The sequence below is a fragment of the Oncorhynchus nerka genome, linkage group LG2, assembly GCF_034236695.1.
Source record: "Oncorhynchus nerka isolate Pitt River linkage group LG2, Oner_Uvic_2.0, whole genome shotgun sequence".
Classification (NCBI taxonomy): domain Eukaryota; kingdom Metazoa; phylum Chordata; class Actinopteri; order Salmoniformes; family Salmonidae; genus Oncorhynchus; species Oncorhynchus nerka.
In genome coordinates, this window is record NC_088397.1 from 77,907,939 (window position 1) to 77,931,441 (window position 23,503).

The following is a 23,503-nucleotide window of genomic DNA, read 5'->3' on the forward strand; positions in this document are numbered from 1 at the left end:
CAGTTGTTGCAGCTCGTCCTTTAATGCATTGTCTATACATCCTCAGTATTGACATGTTTCTTTTGTACAAACAAGTCACATTTTAGAAATCCAATCAAATAAAGCCCTACAAGCCTGATTTATATGCTAAATAGCTAGATTATTTCTATTCAAATAAAAGTGGCACAAATAATCTAAGAGATCAGTGTCTTTTCATGACTGACTCAAGCCTTCCCTTTGTAAATCACTACAGCGGCCAAGGCTGTACAACCAGCTGTGTGGATGGCAATGTCTGCATATCCCTCAAATCCCAACACTCGTAAGGAACAGGATGTCCAAATGACATTACTTACAAAATAATTAGTGCAAAGCAATAAAAAATAAAAAAATACTAAATCAATAAGTTCCATTCACTTCCCATAGGAGTGTGACAGACGTAGGTCATCTCCACACACCCATCAACTGCAATCATTGGCTAAATTAAAATGTAAATGAGTGAGAGAAAAAACAAGCAACAAGAAATACCAAAGGATTCATTCATTTTGGCACCTACATGTTGCCATGTGTGTTACATGGCAGCACCATTTACCATTCTTCAATGATAGTCTGTAGCTTGCCCAGTGGTGTGACAAAACAGAAAAAACAAAATGACAACCATGAAGGCATAAAACTTACTCAGGGAGATAAGTTATAGATATTTTCTAAACACACAGAAGGCATTAAAGGGCTTATTGTGAATTGACCAATTAATGTAGTTTTTTTTTAAAGACATCATTCATGGTCTTTTCCTGCTCAAACTAGAGCTGGGCGTCAGACAAAAATCAATTCAGGCAGTTTATCGCGATATGGATGAAATAATAAATAGAACTATATTTTTACAACAAGTTTAAAAATCACCCTTTAAACTACTAGTAAGCTTTATTATGGGTCAATTGACAGCTATAACAGTCCACCCATATTAGCAAACTTATTTCATTTCAAACTTTACATTTCTGTAGTATAGGCTACTTATCGTACTGAATGTTATCTGCAAAATGTTTGCAATAAGTGGTCGGTGTCGATCATTTTCTGGTTTATCGTCCCAGCTCTAGTTCAAACATTTTGAGAAGAGTCAAATACTGAGGGAACTTAGTGTTTTAATTGTTTCAATGTCACAACTTTACATAAGACTTTAAAAAGTTTGGCTTCATTCAGTAAACAATACACCAACCAGCACTGCGGTGAAATATAGGCACTGACAGTTTGAATAACTAAAATATTGACAGCAGTTACTAGAAATGTGTCCTCAAATTGAATGTAGTCCTTATTAGTTGGTGTTACTGCTATAGTTAGTATAAATAACCAAGGCACTGTTCATATGTTCATCCACACCGGGTGGTTATGAAGCATGTGACAAAATCATTTTGAATAACAAAACTAAGACAAAAAAAACAACATACATTTCAAAGAGGAACACATTGAACATCAGGAGCAATTGTGGGGTCAAGTAGCTAACAACTGACGAGTTTAGTGCACCAAAGCAGTAGGCTTTCAGAACATGACAGAAATGCAACATCCATGTTTCAAAAAATGTAGTAGTGGAATATTGGAATTACTGATATGACAGTAGTTAAAATTGTTTATTTTAATTTAGAGGACCAAATTTAGGCCTGAAAGGCAACAGCGCAGTGGATTTCAACATTACCGTCGACCTCATCTCCTTTATTAGATTCATGGTAAACGAGGGGACTGACGGTCAGACAATTAGTGTATTTGAACCACAGGAGGCTGAAGAGAGGACGGCTCATAACAAATGGCCGGGAAAGGAGTGACTGGAATCAAACACCTGGAAACCATGCGTTTGTTGTTTTCTATACAGTTCCAGCCATTACTAAGAGCCCGTCCTCCCTAATTAAGGTACCACCGGCCACCTGTGATGTCAACGCAGCATTACTGAACATCCCCATATTAATCACAGTTCAGCTACAGTAGTGTGTCTGTGAGCCCTGTTGGGACATTTTGTACTTGGCCTATGCATTTGAAAGTACCTGCTCTAGAGGAAGAGACCAAAATCAGACATTTTGAAAATCACAGATACCCAAATTCCTTTCAAAGTGTTCAACTCAAGCCACGTTCACTGTAACTGAATAGATGTTATGTACAGTTAACTCAAGGCACCTTTTAGAATGTTTAAAAAATAAACAGGAAAAAACAAATAAAAAACGTTGCGGTCACTCAGTTTTCAGGGTTTACACCTGTAAATTGGGGTAGTGTTGACTGCAGCTAGCAAATCATTCACATTAACTGACCAACTCTATGCAGAGTATTAAAACGACATCCAAGGGTAGCTGTGTTGGAGGGTTAGAGTTGGGGAACTTAGCCTGTGTTTACACAGGCACACCAATTATTTTATTTTTATTTGGCCAAAAGGCCAATCACATCAGATACTTTTCAGAGCTGATCTGATTGGTCAAAATACCAATTAGTGAGAAAAAAAATAGTGTGTGAATTGGGCTGCCTGTGTAAACACAACATGAATACTTTCCCTGAAGCTTGAGCTTAATGCCCATCATTGAAAAGTGGCCTCTGTGGTAAGGGTGATTAAAAAGCAAAATTTTGCTTGAGGTTTTAGTTTCCTTCTTAATAGGGTTAAATAAGAAACAGTGTGGGTCCAAAGCACCTTGGCGATTGGCTTGGGCTCTATGCAATTAAGAGCTGGGGACTCCACCCTCCTCCATGGTGGCTGGTGGGTTGGGGTCCTTGTGGAAGGGAGTCTCCTTAAAGATGAACCAACAGTTACCGGTCCATAGGATGAGGTTTAGAAATCCGAAAATCTGGACAAGCAGGAAAGTGTGAAACAAAGACAACACAGGATGCAAACAAAGGAATTACAAATGCTTAGTGCCACTACACCCGTAGCCCTGTCTTTCATGCTTGACTTGTACATACCTGTAAGTCAAATTGAGAAATGGCTATACATTCCTATTACTAAATCAAATTGCTCACCACAGAGGCATTGAGTTTTCCCATGGAGGGGAAGTATCCAGGTGAGCACAGGGGCTGACAGGTCTCAACCAGGTGGTTTGGGTTGGTGGCCCACTTCACGTCAGTCAGGCCCTTCCCCCAGGCAGAGGAGGACACCAGCCACAGGAAGGAAAAAGCAGCAGTCACCAACAGGTCCTGAGAAAAACACAGGGGAGGGTTGTCACTATAGGACCATGTTGAAGAGGATAGAAGAACGCAGCTTTTAAATCATGAATCTCTTAGGCTCACAACTTAACCTGTCGTCTCAGCTGTTAGAGCCATACCAGGCTTAAAACATGAACCTAAACCATCAGCCAGAGACAAATGGTTACATTGTTAAATCAACATTTATTTAAAATCACAAAATACTTCACATTAAAACAAACTGAGGATGTATAAAACTCACTTATTAAAATCCCAACTAAAAAGGTGGGTTTTTAAAAGTGATTTAAAAACCTCTGTTATCTGCCCCTCTTACCTGACATAGAAAGCTGTTCCACAACTATGATGCTTTAGAGAACTAGCCTAAAATAAGCAAATGCATGAACCAATTCTTCGGTATCTGGCTGAGAGACGTTGTCTAATTCTGAAAAAGTAAGTATGTCGTTTTAGATATGCTTTTCAGTACAGTGTGGCTAACATTACAATCACTGTATCAGCTGTACATGCTTACTCTGTACAGTCACACACCATTATTGGTCTGCCAGTTGATGGGTTGCTTCTCAAAAACCCTACAAACAGCCTCACAATGACTGGTTGACACTGATCTGGCAGTACACAGGCTGGTAGCCCAGGATATACAAATAGTTCTCCAGTTATGCTACACTATACGGTAACTAACATAAACCCCACCCTATGTTGGAATAAAATCAACTATATGTAGGCTATTTTGCCTGATGCGTCAAGCGCTGCAATTAAACATTTAGACAATTTACTAAAGCGTGAGCCAGAGATCCCGAGTACGCAGCGGTCTAAGGTACTGAGTCTCAGCCCTAGAGGCGTCACTACAGACCCTGGTTCGATCCCAGGCTGTCTCACAACCGGCTGTGATCGGGAGTCCCATAGTGCGGCGCACAATTGGCCCAGCGTTGCCCGGGTTAGGTCAGGGTAGGCAGTCATTGTAAAATAAGAATTTGTTCTTAACCGACTTGCCTAGTTAAAGTATTTTAAACTAACCAGAAGAAAATTTCTCCCACTGCTGCTGGCCGTTGCAGATTCTGCCATTATGCATCTGAAGTTGCCGGTAGTAGGCTACAACAGCGGTCAGCAACCTTTACCATTTGGAGTGGCAAGTTATCGTACCATTTCTACTGATGTGTGTGTCAGTTCTGATTTTCATATGCACATTTTTGTGGAACAGTTTCATATCTCAAAATCAATGTCATGTGGTTAATCAAAATTATAGTGATGCCTCAGACACTGAGATGCAGTGCCTTAGACCGCTGCGTCTCTCGGGAGCTATGCATGGCCTGTCTGCAAGGAACTTGAAACATTGTATTAACTATTAACTTGGGTCTAGCCTGAAGCTCGAGCTAACAAACTTGCAACATTGTTTAAAATATTCTGGGTGCTGCCAGTGAGCACCACACAGACAGACACAGCCGTAGGCTATTTGCACAAAGGATAAGAAGTAATGAGGTAGGCCTTTATGACATTTTCCCCCTTTCATGCTGTGTGGTTATTGAAAGTGGGAGAGCTGGAAAGATTCTTCAAATAGGCTACGTTGAGGAACTATTCACAATGGATGTCAAAACAGATAGTTTACTTTCTTTTTGAGGTGAAGAAAAAAACTTTTTAAGTAATTAATTTGCAATTTATTGCATGACATAAGTATTTGCTTAAAAATCATACAATGTGATTTTCTGTCTCTCACAGTTGAAGTGTACCTATGATAAAAAATTACAGACCTCTACATGCTTGGTAAGTAGGAAAACCTGCAAAATCGGCAGTGTATCAAATACTTGTTCTCCCCACTGTGTGTGTGTGTGTGTAAAGTATATAGATTTGCCACAGCTTGACAAAAAATTCCAATCTTGGTCGACCAACAGCCTATCTACCCAACAGATGACTAAATAATGCGATCAGCCCTAGTATCTTAGACTCACAAAGGTAGGTCCGCGGCCCTCGCGGTACACATGCTGGTATCCCAAGTATAGAACCAGGGTGGCGGTGCAGTACAGGAAGCCAAAGACACCGACACAGACGTAGAACTCAGCCGAGGAAGAGTAGTCGCCCTGTAGGTAAATCTCATTCGTGGCGTTCCCGTTACATGTGGGCACCTTTAAAGGGCCGTAGCTAGGCAACCTAGAGAGTAGTGGGGGGGTGGGAGAGAAAAAATATCAATTAGATAAATCCATTTCAACTATAAATTCAAAAACATTTAAGGGGCAACCATCAAAGGCAAATAAAAATAATCTTGGTGGGAAGAATCTTTTGTTTTTTTCCATGTGTGACTGCATACATTTTTACAACCAGCTTAAGAGGAAAAAAGAAACTGCTCTTTGGAATTCCCATTTACACATCAAACCCTTGAAAAGTTTTGCATTGCTTTTCAGGGAGTGCCAGAGATAGGCTTATTTACTGTACAGACCACAGGTAGGGGTTACTGGCAATTAAAAAACAGAAGAAACAATATGACAGCATACATGCTGTTAATATGCAGCTCTATGCGAGAGGTGTTTTACCTGAAAGGGTATCCGAACCCAACGTCTATGTCCTTTAGCTCCGCATCCCCACATTTCACACTGATGTGGGTCGTCCCAGAGTAACCACCCGTGGTGGCAAAGGCAAAGATGGTGAACACCTGCACAGAGAGAGAGAGGTGAGTTAGCGTGCATCTCAATGGTCTTAAGTTACTTCCTCTCCTCATCTATTTGCCTTCACATCATTCTCATTCCTGGGCAGCTAAGAAAAGCTCATTCCTGGTGGGCTGACTTTTCACTAGTGTCTAGGCTTTGTTTTCAGGTCAATAAAGGAGACAAGGAAAGGTACTTTAGAATTCATAAACTGTTTCTCTCCCAACGAACTAGAGTTATTGTGCACTCCTCTGATTATCAAAAATTTGCCCTTTAAGATTTTAAATCAACACATAATACATGTAGCCTACATAAGACTGTATAGAGCTATATTTAGCTCATCTTTATTATAGCTGATCAGAGGGCTGTTCAGAGTTGTGGTTCTGTAAATCACAACAGAAAGTCGTCCTCTGTAGTGCCACGCCAGGATAGTGGGTTTTGACTCCCGGGATCACCCATACGTACAATGTATGCATGACTAAGCCCCCTTTGGATAAAAGCATCTGCTAAATGGCATTATTATTATAATAAGAGGTGTTCCACCAGTAGGACACAGAGCTGGTTTTAAGTGGTCAAGTGTTCCTGATGCAGCACAGTTAACAGTCCTCTGTAAAAGCCATAAGGGTGGGGAGTGGTCACCCGGCAAGAAAAGCCCCAACTCCAGCAGAACGCCCCACCGGGGTCAGGTCAGACAGGAAGAGGCCCCAAGAGGCCTCAGACATGGCTCGTACCAAAAATCTGGGCAGAACACTGGGGACCTTACCTCATCCACCCTGATAGTTACTTCCTCTACTCAAAGCAGAAAAGTGGGGTGAGAGCAGACCCAGAGGGGAAGAATGGCAAACATACACGTATGCAAAATCATAGGCTTACACTTCTCTCCCAGACGAAGACTTTCCCTGTGCTAGAACCTTGACTCTTTCTCTCTCATGATTACTTTTCACCAATTTAACTTCCCCTCCAGCATCTTTCCACACAGGACACTCCTTCCCTCAGTGAGTGCTGAGAGAGCCAACTCATTAACACGGACTGGCTCCTAACAGCTGAGTTTGACAAACTAGCAGCACGTTTAATGAGTTCTGTTTGAGAAAGGATAGGCAGTGGCTTCTTGCTTGCTGAGCGGCCTTTCAGGTTATGTCAATATAGGACTCATTTTACAGTAGATATAGATACTTCTGTACCGGTTTCCTCCAGCATTTCAAGGTCCTTTGCTGTTGTTCTGGGATTGATTTGCACTTTTCTCACCAAAGTACGTTCATCTCTAGGAGACGGAACGCGTCTCCTTCCTGAGCAGTATGACGGCTGCGTGGTCCCATGGTGTTTGTTTGTACAGATGAACGTGGTCTGTAACTTGATCTGTAATGAGGAGTTAATTGGGATGTAAGGTCATTTGTAGATCAGTGATTTTGTATCATCTGATAGCAATGCTTGAGTAAGGTTTATTCTCCTAGGTGTAATAAAAATACAAAACAATTTGGGAATACCACACCATCCGAACTACAGAAAAATGTGTCTGGTGGGCTGATTCCATTTAAATAGACTGCATAGAAAGGCACCCCATTTTAAATGTAGGACTAGGATGATGTTGCTGCCCCTAGATGTATACTGAACAAAAACAGAAAAACGCAACAATTTCAAAGAATTTACTGAGTTAGACTCCATAAGGGAAATAAGTCATGAAATTAGGTCATTAAGCCCCAATCTATGGATTTTACATGACTGGGAATAAAGATATGCATCTGCTGATCACAGACATCTTAAAACATAATGTGCCTCAGGATCTCGTCACGGCATCTCTATGCATTCAAATTGCCATCGATAAAATGCAATTGTGTTTGTTGTCCGTAGTTTGCCTACCCATGCCATAATCACGGGGCACTTTGTTCACAACATTGACATCAGCAAACCGCTCGCCCACATGACGCCATACACGTGGTCTGCGGTTGTGAGGCCGGTTGGACCTACTGCCAGATTTTCTAAAACGATGTTGGAGGCGGCTTATGGTAGAGAAATTAACTTAAAATGATCTGGCAACAGCTCTGGTTGACACTCCTGCAATCAGCATGCCAACTGAATGCTCCCTCAACTTGAGACATCTGTGGCAATGTTGTGACAAACCGCACATTTTAGAGTGGCCTTTTATTGTCCCCAGCACAAAATGCACCTGTGTAATGACCTTGCGGTTTAATCATCATCTTGATATGTCACACCTGTCAGGTGGATGGATTATCTTGGCAAAGAGAAATGCTCACCAGAGGTAAACAAATATCCACAACATTTCAGAGAAATAAGCTTTGTGTGAATGGAACATGCCAGTGAATTTTCTTTAATTTCACATCATGAAACCAACACTTCACATTGCATTTATATTTTTGTATATTTGAATACAAACTTGTTCCAGTGTTGGTTGCTGGTAGCAGTGTTCCACAAATAGGAGTTACTGAACAGATCCGTCCAATGAAAACGTGATGGGAGATCTAGAGCACGCCCCAACTTCTTCTAGAATAATGCCCTTTGTTCTAAAAGTAGCCTAGTCCAGTGCCCACGTCAGCTCAAGCACGTTCCCACATAATCACAATCAATCAGAATTTACATAGCAGTTGAGAAGTGCAAAACAGACGAGGCCTAAAGAGTTCAGGCCTTCTGAACAATAACAAATATCCAATGCAATAAATAGAGGGTCATAAAAAACAATGCCACAACAGTTGCTGAGTGTAAAGGGGTCAAATACGGGTATTTCAGTAGCGGACTAAACTACAAAGCGAAGGAAGTTTATTTTTTTTATTCTGGGGGTAGAGCAGCTTTAATATTGCAGATTGTGGTTTCCGTCAATGTAAATTGTCTGCATCATTTCCAATCCTCCATATTTTCTTTGTGCATGATTATACAGTACCAGTCAAAAGATGACACCTACTCAATCAAGGATTTTTATTTATACAATTTTCACACTTTGTAGAATAAATAGCGAAGACATCAAAACTATGAAATAACATATGGAATCATGTAGTAACCAAAGTGTTAACAAAACCAAATTATATTTTATAAATTAAGATTCTTCAAATAGCCACCCTTTGCATTGACAGCTTTGCACACTCTTGGCATTCTCTCAAACAGCTTCACCTGGAATGCTTTTCCAACAGTCTTGAAGGAGATCCCACATATGCTGAGCACTTGTTGGCTGCTTTTCCTTCACTCTGCCATCCAACTCACCTCAATTGGGTTGAGGTGAAAACACCAGTCTCAACGTCAACAGTGGAGAGGCGACTCCGGGATGCTGGCCTTCTAGGCAGAGTTGCAAAGAAAAAGTCATATCTCAGACTGGCCAAAAAAGACGAAAAGGGGCAAAATAACAGACACTGGACAGAGGCACTCTGCCTAAAAAGCCAGCATCCTAGAGTCGCCTCTTTACTGTCGACGTTGAGACTGGTGTTTTGTTTTGGGACTATTTAATGAAGCTGCCAGTTGAGGACTTGTGACGCGTCGGTTTCACAAACTAGACATTAATGTACTTGTCCTCTTACTCAGTTGTGCACCAGGGCCTCCCACTCTTTATATTATGGTTATAGACAGTTCGAGCTGTTCTGTGAAGGGAGTAGTACACAGCGTTGTACGAGATCTTCAGTTTCTTGGCAATTTCTCGCATGGAACAGCCTTCATTTCTCAGAACAAGAATAGACTGACAAGTTTCAGAAGAAAGTTATTGGTTTCTGGCCATTTTGAGCCTGTAATCGAACCCACAAATGCTGATGCTCCAGATACTCAACTAGTCTAAAGGCCAGTTTTATTGCTTCTTTAAATCAGAACAGTAGTTTGCAGCTGTGCTAACATAATTGGAAAAGGGTTTTCTAATAATCAATTAGTCTTTTAAAATGAAAAACTTGGATTAGCTAACAACATGCCATTGGATCACAGGAGTGATGGTTGCTGATAATGGGCCTCGGTATGCCCATATAAATATCTTTTTTAAATGCCGTTTCCTGCTACAATATCCATTTACAACATTAACAATGGTCTACACTGTATTTCTGATCAATGAGGTTATTTTTGTTGTTGCTTTTCTTTCAAAAACAAGAACACATCTAAGTGACCCCAAACTTTTGAACGGTAGTAAGTGTACAGAAAACACACTTTATTTTTTATTCCCTCCCCACCTCCTAATTGGAGTAAATTAATGGACAACAGGCTTCAACATACATTTTGCAGACAATATATTTTACAATAGTCATCTTTAGTTTGTTATTAGTCCCAGCCTTCAGCTACCCTTAACCCCTCCCATCTATCTCTGAAGACCATCCAGTTTCTATTTGCCATATATCTAACTGCGCTGTTTCACAAAACTTCTGAACCTGTCTATATACATACAGTTGAAGTCGAAAGTTTACATACACTTAGGTTGGAGTCATTAAAACTAATTTTTCAACAACTCCACAAAATTCTTGTTAACAAACTATAGGTTTTTCTACAGACAGATTTCACTTAATCACAATTCCAGTGGGTCAGAAGTTTACATACAGTCAACTTAGTGAGTCTTTAAACAGCTTGAAAAAGTTCAGAAAATGATGTTGTGACTTTAGAAGCTTCTGATAAATGTCAATTAGCCTGAGTCAATTGGAGTGTACCTGTGGATGTATTTCAGGGCCTACCTTCAAACTCAGTGCCTCTTCGCTTAACATCATTGGAAAACCAAAAGAAACCAGCCAAGACCTCAGAATTTTTTTTGTAGACCTCCTCAAGTCTGGTTCATCCTTGGGAGCAATTTCCAAACGCCTGAAGGTACCTCGTTCATCTGTACAAACAAACACCATGGGACCATGCAGCCGTCATACTGCTCAGGAAGGAGACGCGTTCCGTCTCCTAGAGATGAACGTACTTTGGTGCAAAAAGTGCAAATCAATCCCAGAACAGCAAAGGACCTTGAAATGCTGGGAGGAAACCGGTACAGAAGTATCTATATCTACAGTAAAATGAGTCCTATATTAACATAACCTGAAAGGCCGCTCAGCAAGCAAGAAGCCACTACTCCAAAATTGCCATAAACTATGGTTTGCAATTGCACATGGGGACGAAGACCGTACTTTTTGGAGAAATGTCCTCTGGTCTGAAGTAACAAAAATAGAACTGTTTGGCCATAATGACCATTGTTATGTTTGGATGGAAAGGGGGGGGGGGCTTGCAAGCCAAAAGAACACCATCCCAACCGTAAAGCACGGGGGTGGCAGCATGTTGAGGGGGGTGCTTTGCTGCAGGAGGGATTGGTGCACTTCACAAAATAGATGGCATCATGAAAATTGTGAATATATTGAAGCAACATCTCAAGACATCAGTCAGGAAGATAAAGCTTGGTCGCAAATGGGTCTTCCAAATGGACAATTCCCCAAGTATACTTCCAAAGTTGTGGCAAAATGGCTTAAGGACAACAAAGTCAAGGTATTGGAGTGGCCATCAAAGCCCTGATCTCAATCCTATAGACAATTTGTGGGCAGAACTGAAAAAGCACGTGCGAGCAAGGAGACCTATAAACCTGACTCAGTTAAACCAGCTCTGTTTGGAGGAATGGTCCAAAATTCACCCAACTTATTGTGGGACGCTTGTGAAAGGCTACCCGATATTTTTGACCCAAGTTAAACAATTTAAAGGCAATGCTACCAAATACTAGTTAAGTATGTAAACTTCTGACCCACTGGGAATGTGATGAAAGAAATAAAAGCTGAAATAAATTTATTTTTCTACTATTATTCTGACATTTCACATCCTTAAAATAAAGTGGTGATTCTAACTGACGTAAAACAGGGAATTTTTACAATGATTAAATGTCAGGAATTGTGAAAAACTGAGTTGAAATTTGGCTAAGGTGTATGTAAACTTCGACTTCAACTATACATTTTACCTTATCCTTCAGCTCCACTAAACCCCTCCCATCCATCTCTGAAAACCATCCCGTTTACCATATATTACAACTGTGCTGTGATATTTCACAGGCCATTATTCTAATGAGCTCCTCCCCCAAAACATCTAAACAAGAGACCTCGATTAATGGTTTATGTAAAGTTGTGATAGTGTTTCCTTGTGAAGTTAAGATTTTATATACTTTTTGATTTTGGATCCCGCGGCTTAGTTGCTGTGAACGCAACAATCTGTCCTGGGATCCTGACATATTCCATGTAAAGAGAGAGACGCGGAAACACAGCTAGCTCAACCGTCTCAAATGTAGGTCGCTATTGAACGTTTAACATTGCAGGAGCTGTGTTTACTTTGCTTTATTCCGGGACAATGTGGACTGCCCAGACTTTCAAAGTAGCAACTGTTTGCTTGCAGAGGACTACAGGGGCGAAGTGCTTACTCTTAGAAAACCTACTGGGGGACTCCACCCCCGCCTACTTTTAAATTGTTCTTCTACCCCAGTAGCCAGACGCCGCGCTCTGGTGGAAGTGTCGCCGCCGTATCAGCTCCCCACAGACGACTTGGCCTGTACTCTGCAGGGATCCCTCCGCAAAGCGGTAGGATGCTCCTGTGGGATGTTCCTTTTCTCGACCCAACCAGCCATGGAGATGTGTCACTCGCCATGTAAGTCGGAAAAAAAGCATCTTCTGGCAATGGGGGACTCCTTAGAGCTGTTAATCCCAGACACAGACCAGAAACGTCTTTGCCGCCCTGGATTCAGAGGTTCAGGTGCCTTGGTCCTCTGTTGTCTCCCTCTCCGGTGGCAACTACCTCAGGTTTAGATCCTCAGAGCATCCACCCTCCTCAGACCGTGAGACTGCCTGAGATACCGGGCCATTCATCTATGATGGATACTACAGCAGACTCGGGTCCATCGGGCCCCACCGCTCTTTGGTCCTCGAGGGGTCTTCTAAATCACTTGAGGCGAAAGAACGTCCAGCCCTCTGCTATTTCAACAGCTGTCATCATTGGCAGGTCTATGGTGAGAAACATCTCAGTTCCCAGTGCTACTCAAGAGCTTGAGTACAGGACACTACAAGGCTGCTTCCAACCGTTCTACGACTGCTGCCGGGGGCTGACGCTGTCGTTTGACCCCACATGGACTACGACATCAGGAGGGCTAGCTTGGAACTTCTGAAAATGTATTTTAAAAATATCTGATTCGAGCAATGACAGATTACAAAAAGCGGCAAATAATAATCAGGTCCGGTACCATCGTTGGGCCGAATGTCTGAAAGATTCAGCAGGCTACTGGCATTACACATCTGGCTAAAAGACAACTGTAGCTCTGCTGGAGTCACTTTCATAGATAACTCAGACACCGTCTGGAAACAGAAGATAATCTATAGGAATGACGGAGTCCATCTAAATGAGCTTGGCTCCTGTACTCTGTCCAAGCATTTCAAGGCTGCATTGAGACAATGACTTATCAATGACCCAAGACCAGCTCAGTTAATCCCCACCATTGTGACGCTGTGTTGTCATAATGCTGCATCAAATGTACATCACAGGGGCATTGGCAGACAACTGAAGTCCCCCTATGTTGATCCTACAGCTATTGTACGCTGTAATCATGTGCCTACTGTATGAACCATAGTTACTGTTAGCACTGAAGTGGTGTGCCCTAGTAGGAAATCCACTGTGTGCAGCTTACCATGCACTATCAGCATCAATGTAAATAACATGAGCTATTCTACTTCTGATAAGCTTTCCAGTAAAGCATAAAAATTTTTAAAAAATCAAGCAACCCAGAAAAGTACAAAAAATAGCCCATCTTAACATATGTAGCCTAAGAAACAAGGTTCATGAAGTCAATAACTTGCTTGTAACAAAGTACATTCATATTCTGACTCTCTTAAAATTAAAAAGTCACTTATACAATACCTTTGATGATAGTGGCAGCAATAAAAAGTTAACATCTACAGAGAAGCAAACAAGGGCAGTGTTGCAGTCAATATTCAGAACCACATTCCTGTAAAGCTTAGAGAGGATCTCATGTTAAAAACTGAAGTAATATGGCTACAGGTTCATCTGCCTCACCTAAAGCCCATTCTTGTGGGAACCTGCTATAGACCAAGTGCCAACAGTCCATTTCTGGATAATGTATGTGATATGCATGTGATAAACACAAGTATATTTTCACACAAGAAAACAAACTTCAAACTGTAACTAGTGCCTGCAACCTGGTGCAGGTTGTCAGACAACCTACCAGGTTAGTTACAAAACAGCACAGGAATGAACTCAACATTTATAAAATCACATATTTACCAATGCTGCAGAAAACTGCTCTAAAGCAGAATCCAAAAACCATACATAGGAGAAAAATGAACAATGATAAGATATATTCAACGCCGATTTGACCAATCGGAATCCATGCTTCAAGATTGTTTTGATCATGCCGACTGCGATATGTTCCGGGTTGCCTTAGAATAACATTGATGTATACACGGACACGGTGACAGTTCATCAGGAAGGGGATGTTGTTCCCACTGTGACTATTAAAACCTACCCAAACCAGAAACCGTGGCTAGATGGCAGCATTTGTGCTAAACTGAAAGTGCATACAACCGCATTCAATCATGGCAAGGTCACTGGGAAAGTAGCCAACTTATGCCTTCATGACAGCTTTGCACACTTGGCATTCTCTCAACCAGCTTAACCTGGAATGCTTAACCTGGAACTCTTGAAGGAGTTCCGACATATGCAGAGAACTTGTTGGCTGCTTTTCCTTCACTCTGCGGACCAACTCATCCGAAACCATGACCTGGCCTCCACAATCACCCGACCTCAACGGTTTGGGATCAGTACTTTGAAGCACTGTGGCAGCAATTACAGCATTGAATCCTCTTGGCTAACTAGCTAGCCATTTCACATCGGTTGTGAAATGGCCTGAGCCTGCTGCTGCCTACCACCACTCAGTCAGACTGCTCTAGCAAATCATAGACTTAGTTATAACATAATAACACACAGAAATACGAGCCATGGGTCATTAATATGGTCGAATCCGGACACTATCATCTCAAAAACAAGACGTTTATTCTTTCAGTGAAATACGGAACCGTTCTGTATTTTATCTATGGGGTGGCATCCATTAGTCTAAATATTCCTGTTACATTGCACAACCTTCAATGTAATGTCATAATTACGTAAAATTCTGGCAAATTAGGCAGCCTAAACTGTTGCAAATACATGGACTCTGCGTGCAATGAAAGCAAGAGAAGTGACACAATTTCACCTGGTTAATATTGCCTGCTAACCTGGATTTCTTTTAGCTAAATATGCAGGTTTAAAAATATATACTTCTGTGTATTGATTTTTTTTTAAAGGCATTGATGTTTATGGTTAGGTACACATTGGAGCAACGATAGCCACCACATGGATTATATGCAACGCAGGACACGCTAGATAAACTAGTAATACCATCAACCATGTGTAGTTAACTAGTGATTATGATTGATTTATTGTTTTTTATAAGATAAGTTTAATGCTAGCTAGCAACTTACCTTGGCTTACTGCATTCACATAACAGGCAGTCTCCTCGTGGAGTGCAATGAGAGGCAGGTGGTTAGAGCATTGGACTAGTTAACTGTAAGGTTGCAAGATTGAATCCCCCGAGCTGACAAGGTAAGAATCTGTCGTTCTGCCCCTGAACGAGGCAGTTAACCCACCATTCCTAGGCAGTCATTGAAAATAAGAATGTGTTCTTAACTGACTTTCCTAGTTAAATAAAAAGGTGTTAAAAATATATATATATATTTTCTTTAAAAATCGGCGTCCAAAAATACCGATTTCCGATTGTTAAAATCAGCCATTCCGATTAAAAATCGGTCGACCTTCAGTGGAGTTCATCAAAAACTTCCTAAACCGTGGAGTTTAGTCCACTAGTATTTTAGGGGTATGGAAGCCATGGAAATCTGAAACTGGAAACACTTCTCCCTCACTAGCTTTAAGCACCAGCTGTCAGAGCAGCTCACAGATTACTGCACCTGTACATAGCCCATCTATAATTTAGCCCAAACAACTACCTCTTTCCCTACTGTATTTATTTATTTAGCTCCTTTGCACCCCATTATTTCTCTCTCTACTTTGCACATTCTTCCACTGCAAATGAACCATTCCAATGTTTTACTTGCTATTTTGTATTTATTTTGCCACCATGGCCTTTTTTTGCCTTTACCTCCCATCTCACATTGTATATAGACTTATGTTTGTTTTACTCCATGTGTAACTCCGTTGTTGTATGTGTCGAACTGCTTTGCTTTATCGTGGCCAGGTCGCAATTGTAAATGAGAACTTGTTCTCAACTTGCCTACCTGGTTAAATAAAGGTGAAATAAAAAAAACACAGGGGAGAAAAAAGTGTATTGTGATCGTAGTAGTAGCAGCCTGAGGTCAAGTGAACCTTGTGGGAACTGGTTTCATCTTTCAGGTGTTTGGTGATGTAAAACATTTCCAATTTCCCCCCCACTTAAACACCTGACCATTCCAGCAATCCCCTTACCTCAGCCGCTGACCCTCAAAATAAACGCTACACTATGCAGTTCCCTGAGTAATTAAGACACCCAACCTCCCACTGACTGATAATGTGGGCACACCTATAGGCTAGTACAGTCACAGTGTAGTTAGGTGGGAGTTGATGATATGGGAACGTTAGCAGGCCTTTGTTTTCAAACCTGGTCCTAGACTTGTTGGCGCTTTGGCCAACTCCTCTGACTGTTGTGATGGTATACATATTATTAATTAGTCAGAGACGGATCAAACAGGCAGGCACTCTGCTATCATGTCAACTCCTGACTGTTGTGATGGTATACATATTATTAATTAGTCAGAGACGGATCAAACAGGCAGGCACTCGGCTATCATGTCAACTCCTTGACACTCATTCTCATAACAAACATGACATTAACAGCATTGGAGTTAAGAGCACAAACAGATCTGAACCAAGCTTAGAAGTTGTTTTAACATCAGTGCATCAAGGAACAAAAAGCTTCCCGCCCATTTTCGTGGTTCATCATACAAATATTTGAGAATTAAGCTAGGCTATGTTTTTCAGGGGTAAAGTCATGCTTCTGTTCCAACACTTCAACTGCATATAGTCTATGCAAGTTCTTCAGGGGCCTGTGGCGTAGGCTGCAATAAAGTGGTGCAATTAAATGCTGCATTAAAGCTCATTCTAAAGAACACGTCCTAAAGAAGCAGCCACAGACATAGTATGGATACAGGTTGCCTAATTGGAACCTGTTAGTTCTAACCCCTCATGCATGCAGCAGCATGCAGGTCAGGGTTTAGCACCGGGATCAGTGGTGTGTATACAGTAACCCCTGCCTCCACTCCCTCTCTGCACTGACGCTCTGAGAATGTTGTGTTGCAGCATTGGCCAGGATTTACAGTGCATTTCCTAGTAACTGGCCACTCCCCTCTCTAGCCAGAGAAAGGCATGTAGCTGGTTGGCACAGCACATAGGAGAGAGGGAGGAGGGTAATTACTAGACAGCCATGTTAGAATGGACAAAAGTAGAATTATGGTCAAAGCACATGAGCCATTTCTCCTTATTAATTTAGTCAGGGTAGGGGTTGATGTAAAGCATAGTGGTTTAAAAATGACATTTGTGGTTAGAAAGTATACATTTCGATCCTTTCTAACATGGCCAGATAGTGATGACTGGCTGAGAGAGAAGTAGACTGCCTGGATTGAATTCAAGCTCCAACCTAAAAGATAACATTGGCGTTTATTGCCTACAGGACCACTGGCAGCTCTGCTACTTAAGCACACAGACCGTACCTCACAGTTAGCCAAGCACACAGGCAAAACTAGCACATTCATGACAGACTATGTACTGTATACACGTACAGATCGTGTACACACACAGAATGAGACAACTACTCAGACAGGTTACAAGTTCATGAATCCAAGCTGTCTGTTACAGCTGCTGACAGTCTACACTTTGGCCAGTTGGCCACGTCTCCAAAAATGTCACTTCATCACATAGCAAGGCCTGCTTGAAATGTCAGCTCTTTAGCAAAACACCTCTTCTCAGGCCTACATACTGTGCACTAAGTCCTTCCAATGTGTTGGGCAATTCCACTTTCTGTCTGGACCAAACCTAAAACATTCACGTGAGCAGTTTGATTTTGGTTAAATGATTCTGACTTGGTGATTCTTTGATGTAGCCTATAAGCAGCAGAAACAGAAATCAGCTAGTGACAAATTAAGGACAGTGAAGAGTCACTGGGCTTCACATCACAGTCAAATTCTCCACGTAAATTTAGCTCCAAGAGGCAGCACTACTAAGCTGCACTCATGAAGAAAGTCTGATAGGAAATCAGTAGCTAGGCTACCTGCCCTGTAGATCATAAGTGGAATTTCCATGTCCATGTACTCAACAAAATGAAGTCAAGAAGCCTAGTTGCCCTGGTTACCAATGAGCATGAGGACCTTGCAAATAGGGTTTGCACTACACACAGGATCCATTAGTGCTCTACCTCTCAGTTTGTGGTCATACTACATCTGCATTTGTTCCTCTCAAAAATACCAACAATCCATTCTCAAAGTCAAGATCTACCTAGGTCATAACAGGTAAAGCATCAGCCTAAACTCATGACATATAGCATATTATAGGTCAGTGACAACTAGCTAGCTAAAGTTAACTATTATCTGATGTGACAGTCTGGGCATGAATGCAGTTTGAAATACTATGCATTAGCTAGCTAGCCGCTTTCATTCATGCACGCTGGACCAAAATGACAAAAGTGACATGGCTCAGTTATACACACATACAGTACATTGTATAATAATAGTGAAGACATCAAAAGTATGAAATAACACATAGAATCATGTAATAACCAAAAAATAATAATTTATAAAATATATTATATTTGAGAATCTTCAAAGTTGACACCCATTGCCTTGATGACAGCTTTTCACACTTAGCATTCTCTCAACCAGCTTCAAAAGGTAGTCACCTGGAATGCGTTTGAATTAAATAGGTGTGCCTTGTTAAAAAAAGTTAATTTGTGGAATTTCCTTCTTAACGCATGAGTCAATCAAATCAGCTGTGATAATGTAGGGGTGGTATACAGAAGATGCCCTATTTGGTAAAAGACCAAGTCCATATTATAGCAAGAACAGCTCAAATAAGCAAAGGGAAGCAACAGTCCATCATTACTTTAAGACATGAAGGTTAGTTAATGCAGAAAATGTCAGGAACTTTGAAAGTTTCTTCAAGTGCAGTCGCAGAAGCTATCAAGCGCTATGATGAAACTGGCTCATGAGGACCGCCACAGGAAAGGAAACCCAGAGTTAATTCTTGCTGCAGAGGATAAGTTCATTAGAGTTACCAGCCTCAGAAAGTGCAGCCCAAATAAATGCTTTGTAGAGTTCCAGTAACAGACATATCTCAACATCAACTGTTCAGGAGACTGTGAATCAGGTCTTCATGGTCTAATTTCTGCAAAGAAACCACTACTAAAAAGGACACTAATAAGAAGCTTGGGCCAAGAAACAAGAGCAACGGGCATTAGACAGGTGGAAATCTGTTTTTGGTCTGCTGAGTCCAAATTCGTTCCAAATACTTATTTTCCACCAAAATTTGCAAATAAATTAATTAAAAATCCTACAATGTGATTTTCTGGATTTTTTTTTCTCATTTTGTCTGTCATTGTTGAAGTGTACCTATGATAAATTACAGGCCTCTCATCTTTTTAAATGGGAGAACTTGCACAATTGGTGGCTGACTGAATACTTTTTTGCCCCACTGTGTGTGTGTTATATATATATATATACTGCTCAAAAAAATAAAGGGAACACTTAAACACCACAATGTAACTCCAAGTCAACCACACTTCTGTGAAATCAAACCAAGCCCAATTGAATTCACATTGGAATATGGATAAAGTTGCACTCCCTAGGGCTTCCACTAGATGTCAACCGTCTTTAGAAACTTGAATGAGGATTCTACGGTGTTGTGGGACTGAATAAGAGCTGAATGAGTCAGCTTACTGGCAGAGAGCCATTTCCTGGTCACGCGCATTCCACATGATATCGACTTGCGTTCCATTCTTCCTCAAGATAAAGGAATTCTCCGGTTGGAACTTTATTGAAGATTTATGATAAAAACATCCTAATGATTGATTCTGTACTTAGTTTGAAAGGTTTCTTCGACCTGTAATATAACTTTTTTAAGTTTTTGTCCTAAGAAATGCACGAGCGTTTGGATATGTATACCAAACGCGCTAACAAAAGTACCTAAATGGACATAAATAACAGACATTATCGAACAATTATCGAGCGCCGTCTCAGATTATTGCATGGTATGCTTTTTCCGTAAAGTCTTTTTGAAATCTGACACAGCGGTTGCATTAAGGAGAAGTATATCTATAATTCCATGTGTATAACTTGTATTATCATCTACATTTATGATGAGTATTTCTGTTGAATCGATGTGGCTTTGCAAAATCACTGGATGTTTTTGGAATTAGTGAACGTAAAGCGCCAACGTACTCAGATTTTTTTATATAAATATGAACTTAATCAAACAAAACATACATGTATTGCGTAACATGAAGTCCTATGAGTGTCATCTTATAAAGATCATCAAAGGTTAGTGATTCATTTTATCTCTATTTGTGCTTTTGTGACTTATCTTTGGTTGGAAAAATGGCTGTGTTCATTCTGTAGCTTGGTGGTGACCTAACAGAATCGTTTGTGGTGCCCTCGCTGTAAAGCATATTTGAAATCGGACACTGGTGGGATTAACAACAAGATTACCTTTAAAACGGTATAAAATACATGTACTTTTGAGGAATTTTAATGAGATTTGTTGTTTTGAATTTGGTGCCCTGCACTTTCACTGGCTGTTGTCATCTCATCCCGTTAACGGGATTGCAGCCATTTAACAAACCTCCAAACGAGCTTCAATACCATACAACACTCCTTCCGTGGCACCCAACTGATTTTAAATGCTAGCAAAACTAAATGCATGCCCTTCCACCGATTGCTGCCCGCCCGACTAGCATCACTACTCTGGACGGTTCTGACTTAGAATATGTGGACAACTACAAATATTTAAGTGTCTGGTTAGACTAAACTCTCCCTCCAGACTCACATTAAGCATCTCCAGTCAAAAATTAAATCTAGAGTCACCTTCCTATTTCGCAACAAAGCCTCTTATATCTCCCTCTCTATCTTTAAGCATTAGCTGTCAGAGCAGCTTACCGATCACTGTACACAGTCAATCTGTAAATAGCACACCCAACTACCTCATCCCCATATTGTTATTTATCTTCTTGCACCCCAGTATCTCTACTTGCACATCATCCGCACATCTATCACTCCAGTGTTAATGCAAAATTGTAATTATTTTGCTTTTATGGCCTATTCATTGCCTTACCTCTACTTTTCTACATTTGCACACACTGTACGTTGATTTTTCTATTGTGCCATTGACTGTACGTTTGTTTATCAAATCAAATGTATTTATATAGCCCTTCGTACATCAGCTGATATCTCAAAGTGCTGTACAGAAACCCAGCCTAAAACCCCAAACAGCAAGCAATGCAGGTGTAGAAGCACAGTGGCTAGGAAAAACTCCCTAGAAAGGCCAAAACCTAGGAAGAAACCTAGAGAGGAACCAGGCTATGTGGGGTGGCAAGTCCTCTTCTGGCTGTGCCGGGTGAAGATTATAACAGAACATGGCCAAGATGTTCAAATGTTCATAAATGACCAGCATGGTCAAATAATAATAAGGCAGAACAGTTGAAACTGGAGCAGCAGCACAGTCAGGTGGACTGGGGACAGCAAAGAGTCATCATGTCAGGTAGTCCTGGGGCACGGTCCTAGGGCTCAGGTCAGTTGAAACTGGAGTTTATGTGTAACTGTGTTGTTTTTGTCGCACTGCTTTGTTTTATCTTGGCCAGGTCGCAGTTGTAAATGAGAACTGGTTCTCAACTGGCCTACCTTGTTAAATAAATTAAAAATTAAAAAACTGATTTTTTTTGGGATAAAAACACTTGTATGATCAGCTTAAAGAGTGACTTGTCAGTCACTGATCCAATTGTTGTAGCTATGAGTCGTAACTACATAGACAATCGCTGAATAGGGTGTTGCCGAGAAAATCTAGCTATCATTTGCCTTGGAGGTTGGGCTAACTGACGTTAGTGTACTAGATAACTATCTGCATCAATACACTTCTAACATTTCTCCGAAATTAAACTACAAAAAAAAACAAGTAGCTAGCGCGCAACATTAACCAAGAACATGACAAACTAGTTAGTTAATTAAAGTAGCTAGCAAGTTTAGTGTGTGTGACAATTGCGAGACAATAGACATAGCAATGGGTTGCAACACATTACATTTTGGCGAAGTCCTCTAAAAGGATTAAGAGGGTATCTTACCCATTCCAGAATCCGAATAAATCCCAGAGGTTCTTTCAAAGGTCCCAGGTCAAGATTGAATCCCGACAGAAGTTTCTTAAATTGGAAGAAGAAGAAAAAAACACCTGAATCATGACCGTGGTCAAGCGAGATGTATTTTTCATAAATGTTTTAATTGGTAGCCCCCCGACACTAAAATGTCACGAATGTTGGTCCCCTTCACTAGCTAACGTTAACTGTTAAATTAGCAAATATAACGAAAACTCGTGTCAACCGATTTACCTGAACAACTTCCATGTTCGATTTTCAGCAGTTCGCTATACCGGAAGAAACCCTATATTCTCCCAAACGTACAAATATTGTAGCGGGGTGAACCTTGATTACATTCGACTGATCGAAAACAGCTAAACACACAGCTAGGTTAGCTGACGTTGTACAACTCCTGTCAAACTTTCTAAACTGCATAAGCACACGTGACAAGCAACTTGTTCTTCTTCTTTAAAGTTTTATGGCAGAATACACCTATTGATGTAGCGTCGCCACCTACTGAACGGGCAACTTGTTCTTCAAGAGAAAGGGCATATTTATTTGAAATCCGAACCAGTTGCAGTCATTTGGGCTCTGATCTGCCCATTCTTGTTCCATTTGAAAATGTGTTGTAATGTTTATAATGTAGCCACAACCCAATACCCAGCGACCACTTGGTTTAAAGGGATACTTCTGGATTGTGGTAATGAGTGCCTTTATCTACTTCCCCAGAGTCGGATGAACTCGTGGATACTATTTGTATGTCTCTACGTTCACTTTGAAGGAAGTTGCTAAATAGCATTTGACTGGAAGTCTTTTGGTATTTGCTAGGCATTAACGATAGTTAGCATTGGTTCGTGAAAGTACCTCCAACTTCCTTCATACTGGACACAGACAAGGTTTCCATCCAAACTTTTTATCCGAGTAAAGTACATGTCGGATAAAACATGTCATGACAGGCCAGATGGAAACACATTTTTTTGTAAACTTTCCAAATGTTGACAAAACAAAATATTCTAGATCTTTTTGTGTGTGTAATATGTATTATGCGACAAATGTTTGTTTCAACACTTATGTGCAAATATTTATATAGTAACCATCATATTGAAGGCGATGACATCTCCCACTACTACATTGGGAAAGCATGCAGTTTATTATACCACAGATTAAATCAATTATGATGAACTTCACAGGGTGTTGAAAGTGCAACGTGATAAACTTGATGCTCCTTTCCAATAAATATCGTGGGGATTATTCTCATGACATAATCATTGATGCTTGGCTGCCATTTGACAAATAAAAATAATCTCGTCATGTAGGCCAGGGGTACTCAACTCTTACCCTATGAGGTCCAGAGCCTGCTGGTTTTCTGTTCTAACTGATAATTAAT

The 23,503-nt window shown here is 40.8% G+C and overlaps 1 protein-coding gene across 3 annotated transcripts; it reads right to left on the minus strand.

The window, feature by feature from the left end:
* Positions 1-1,097: 1,097 nt before the first annotated feature.
* Positions 1,098-22,726, minus strand: LOC115142878 (synaptophysin-like protein 1). 3 transcript variants are annotated; one of them, XM_065003013.1, is made up of 7 exons: positions 22,369-22,726; positions 22,108-22,182; positions 7,023-7,133; positions 5,667-5,785; positions 5,088-5,286; positions 2,965-3,138; positions 1,098-2,735 (listed from the first exon to the last, which is right to left on the minus strand). In XM_065003013.1, exons 1-7 carry the CDS (start codon positions 22,381-22,383, stop codon positions 2,667-2,669), a joined length of 762 nt encoding a protein of 253 aa, XP_064859085.1. In that variant the 5' UTR covers positions 22,384-22,726; the 3' UTR covers positions 1,098-2,666. The 3 variants fall into 3 exon arrangements, with proteins under 3 accessions (XP_064859085.1, XP_064859084.1, XP_029538551.1); XM_065003012.1 differs by having other exon boundaries at positions 1,098-2,792; positions 22,369-22,722; XM_029682691.2 differs by lacking the exon at positions 7,023-7,133 and having other exon boundaries at positions 1,098-2,792; positions 22,369-22,715.
* Between the last annotated feature and the right edge of the window lie 777 nt (positions 22,727-23,503).

Excerpts from the sequence above, each read along its gene's own strand:
- LOC115142878 (XM_065003012.1), bottom strand. Across the intron at positions 5,786-7,022 it reads CTAGAGATGAACGTACTTTG|GTGTTCACCATCTTTGCCTT; the intron begins GTGAGAAAAGTG and ends CTCTCTGTGCAG. Across the intron at positions 3,139-5,087 it reads AGGGCCGCGGACCTACCTTT|GACCTGTTGGTGACTGCTGC; the intron begins GTGAGTCTAAGA and ends TGTTTTTCTCAG.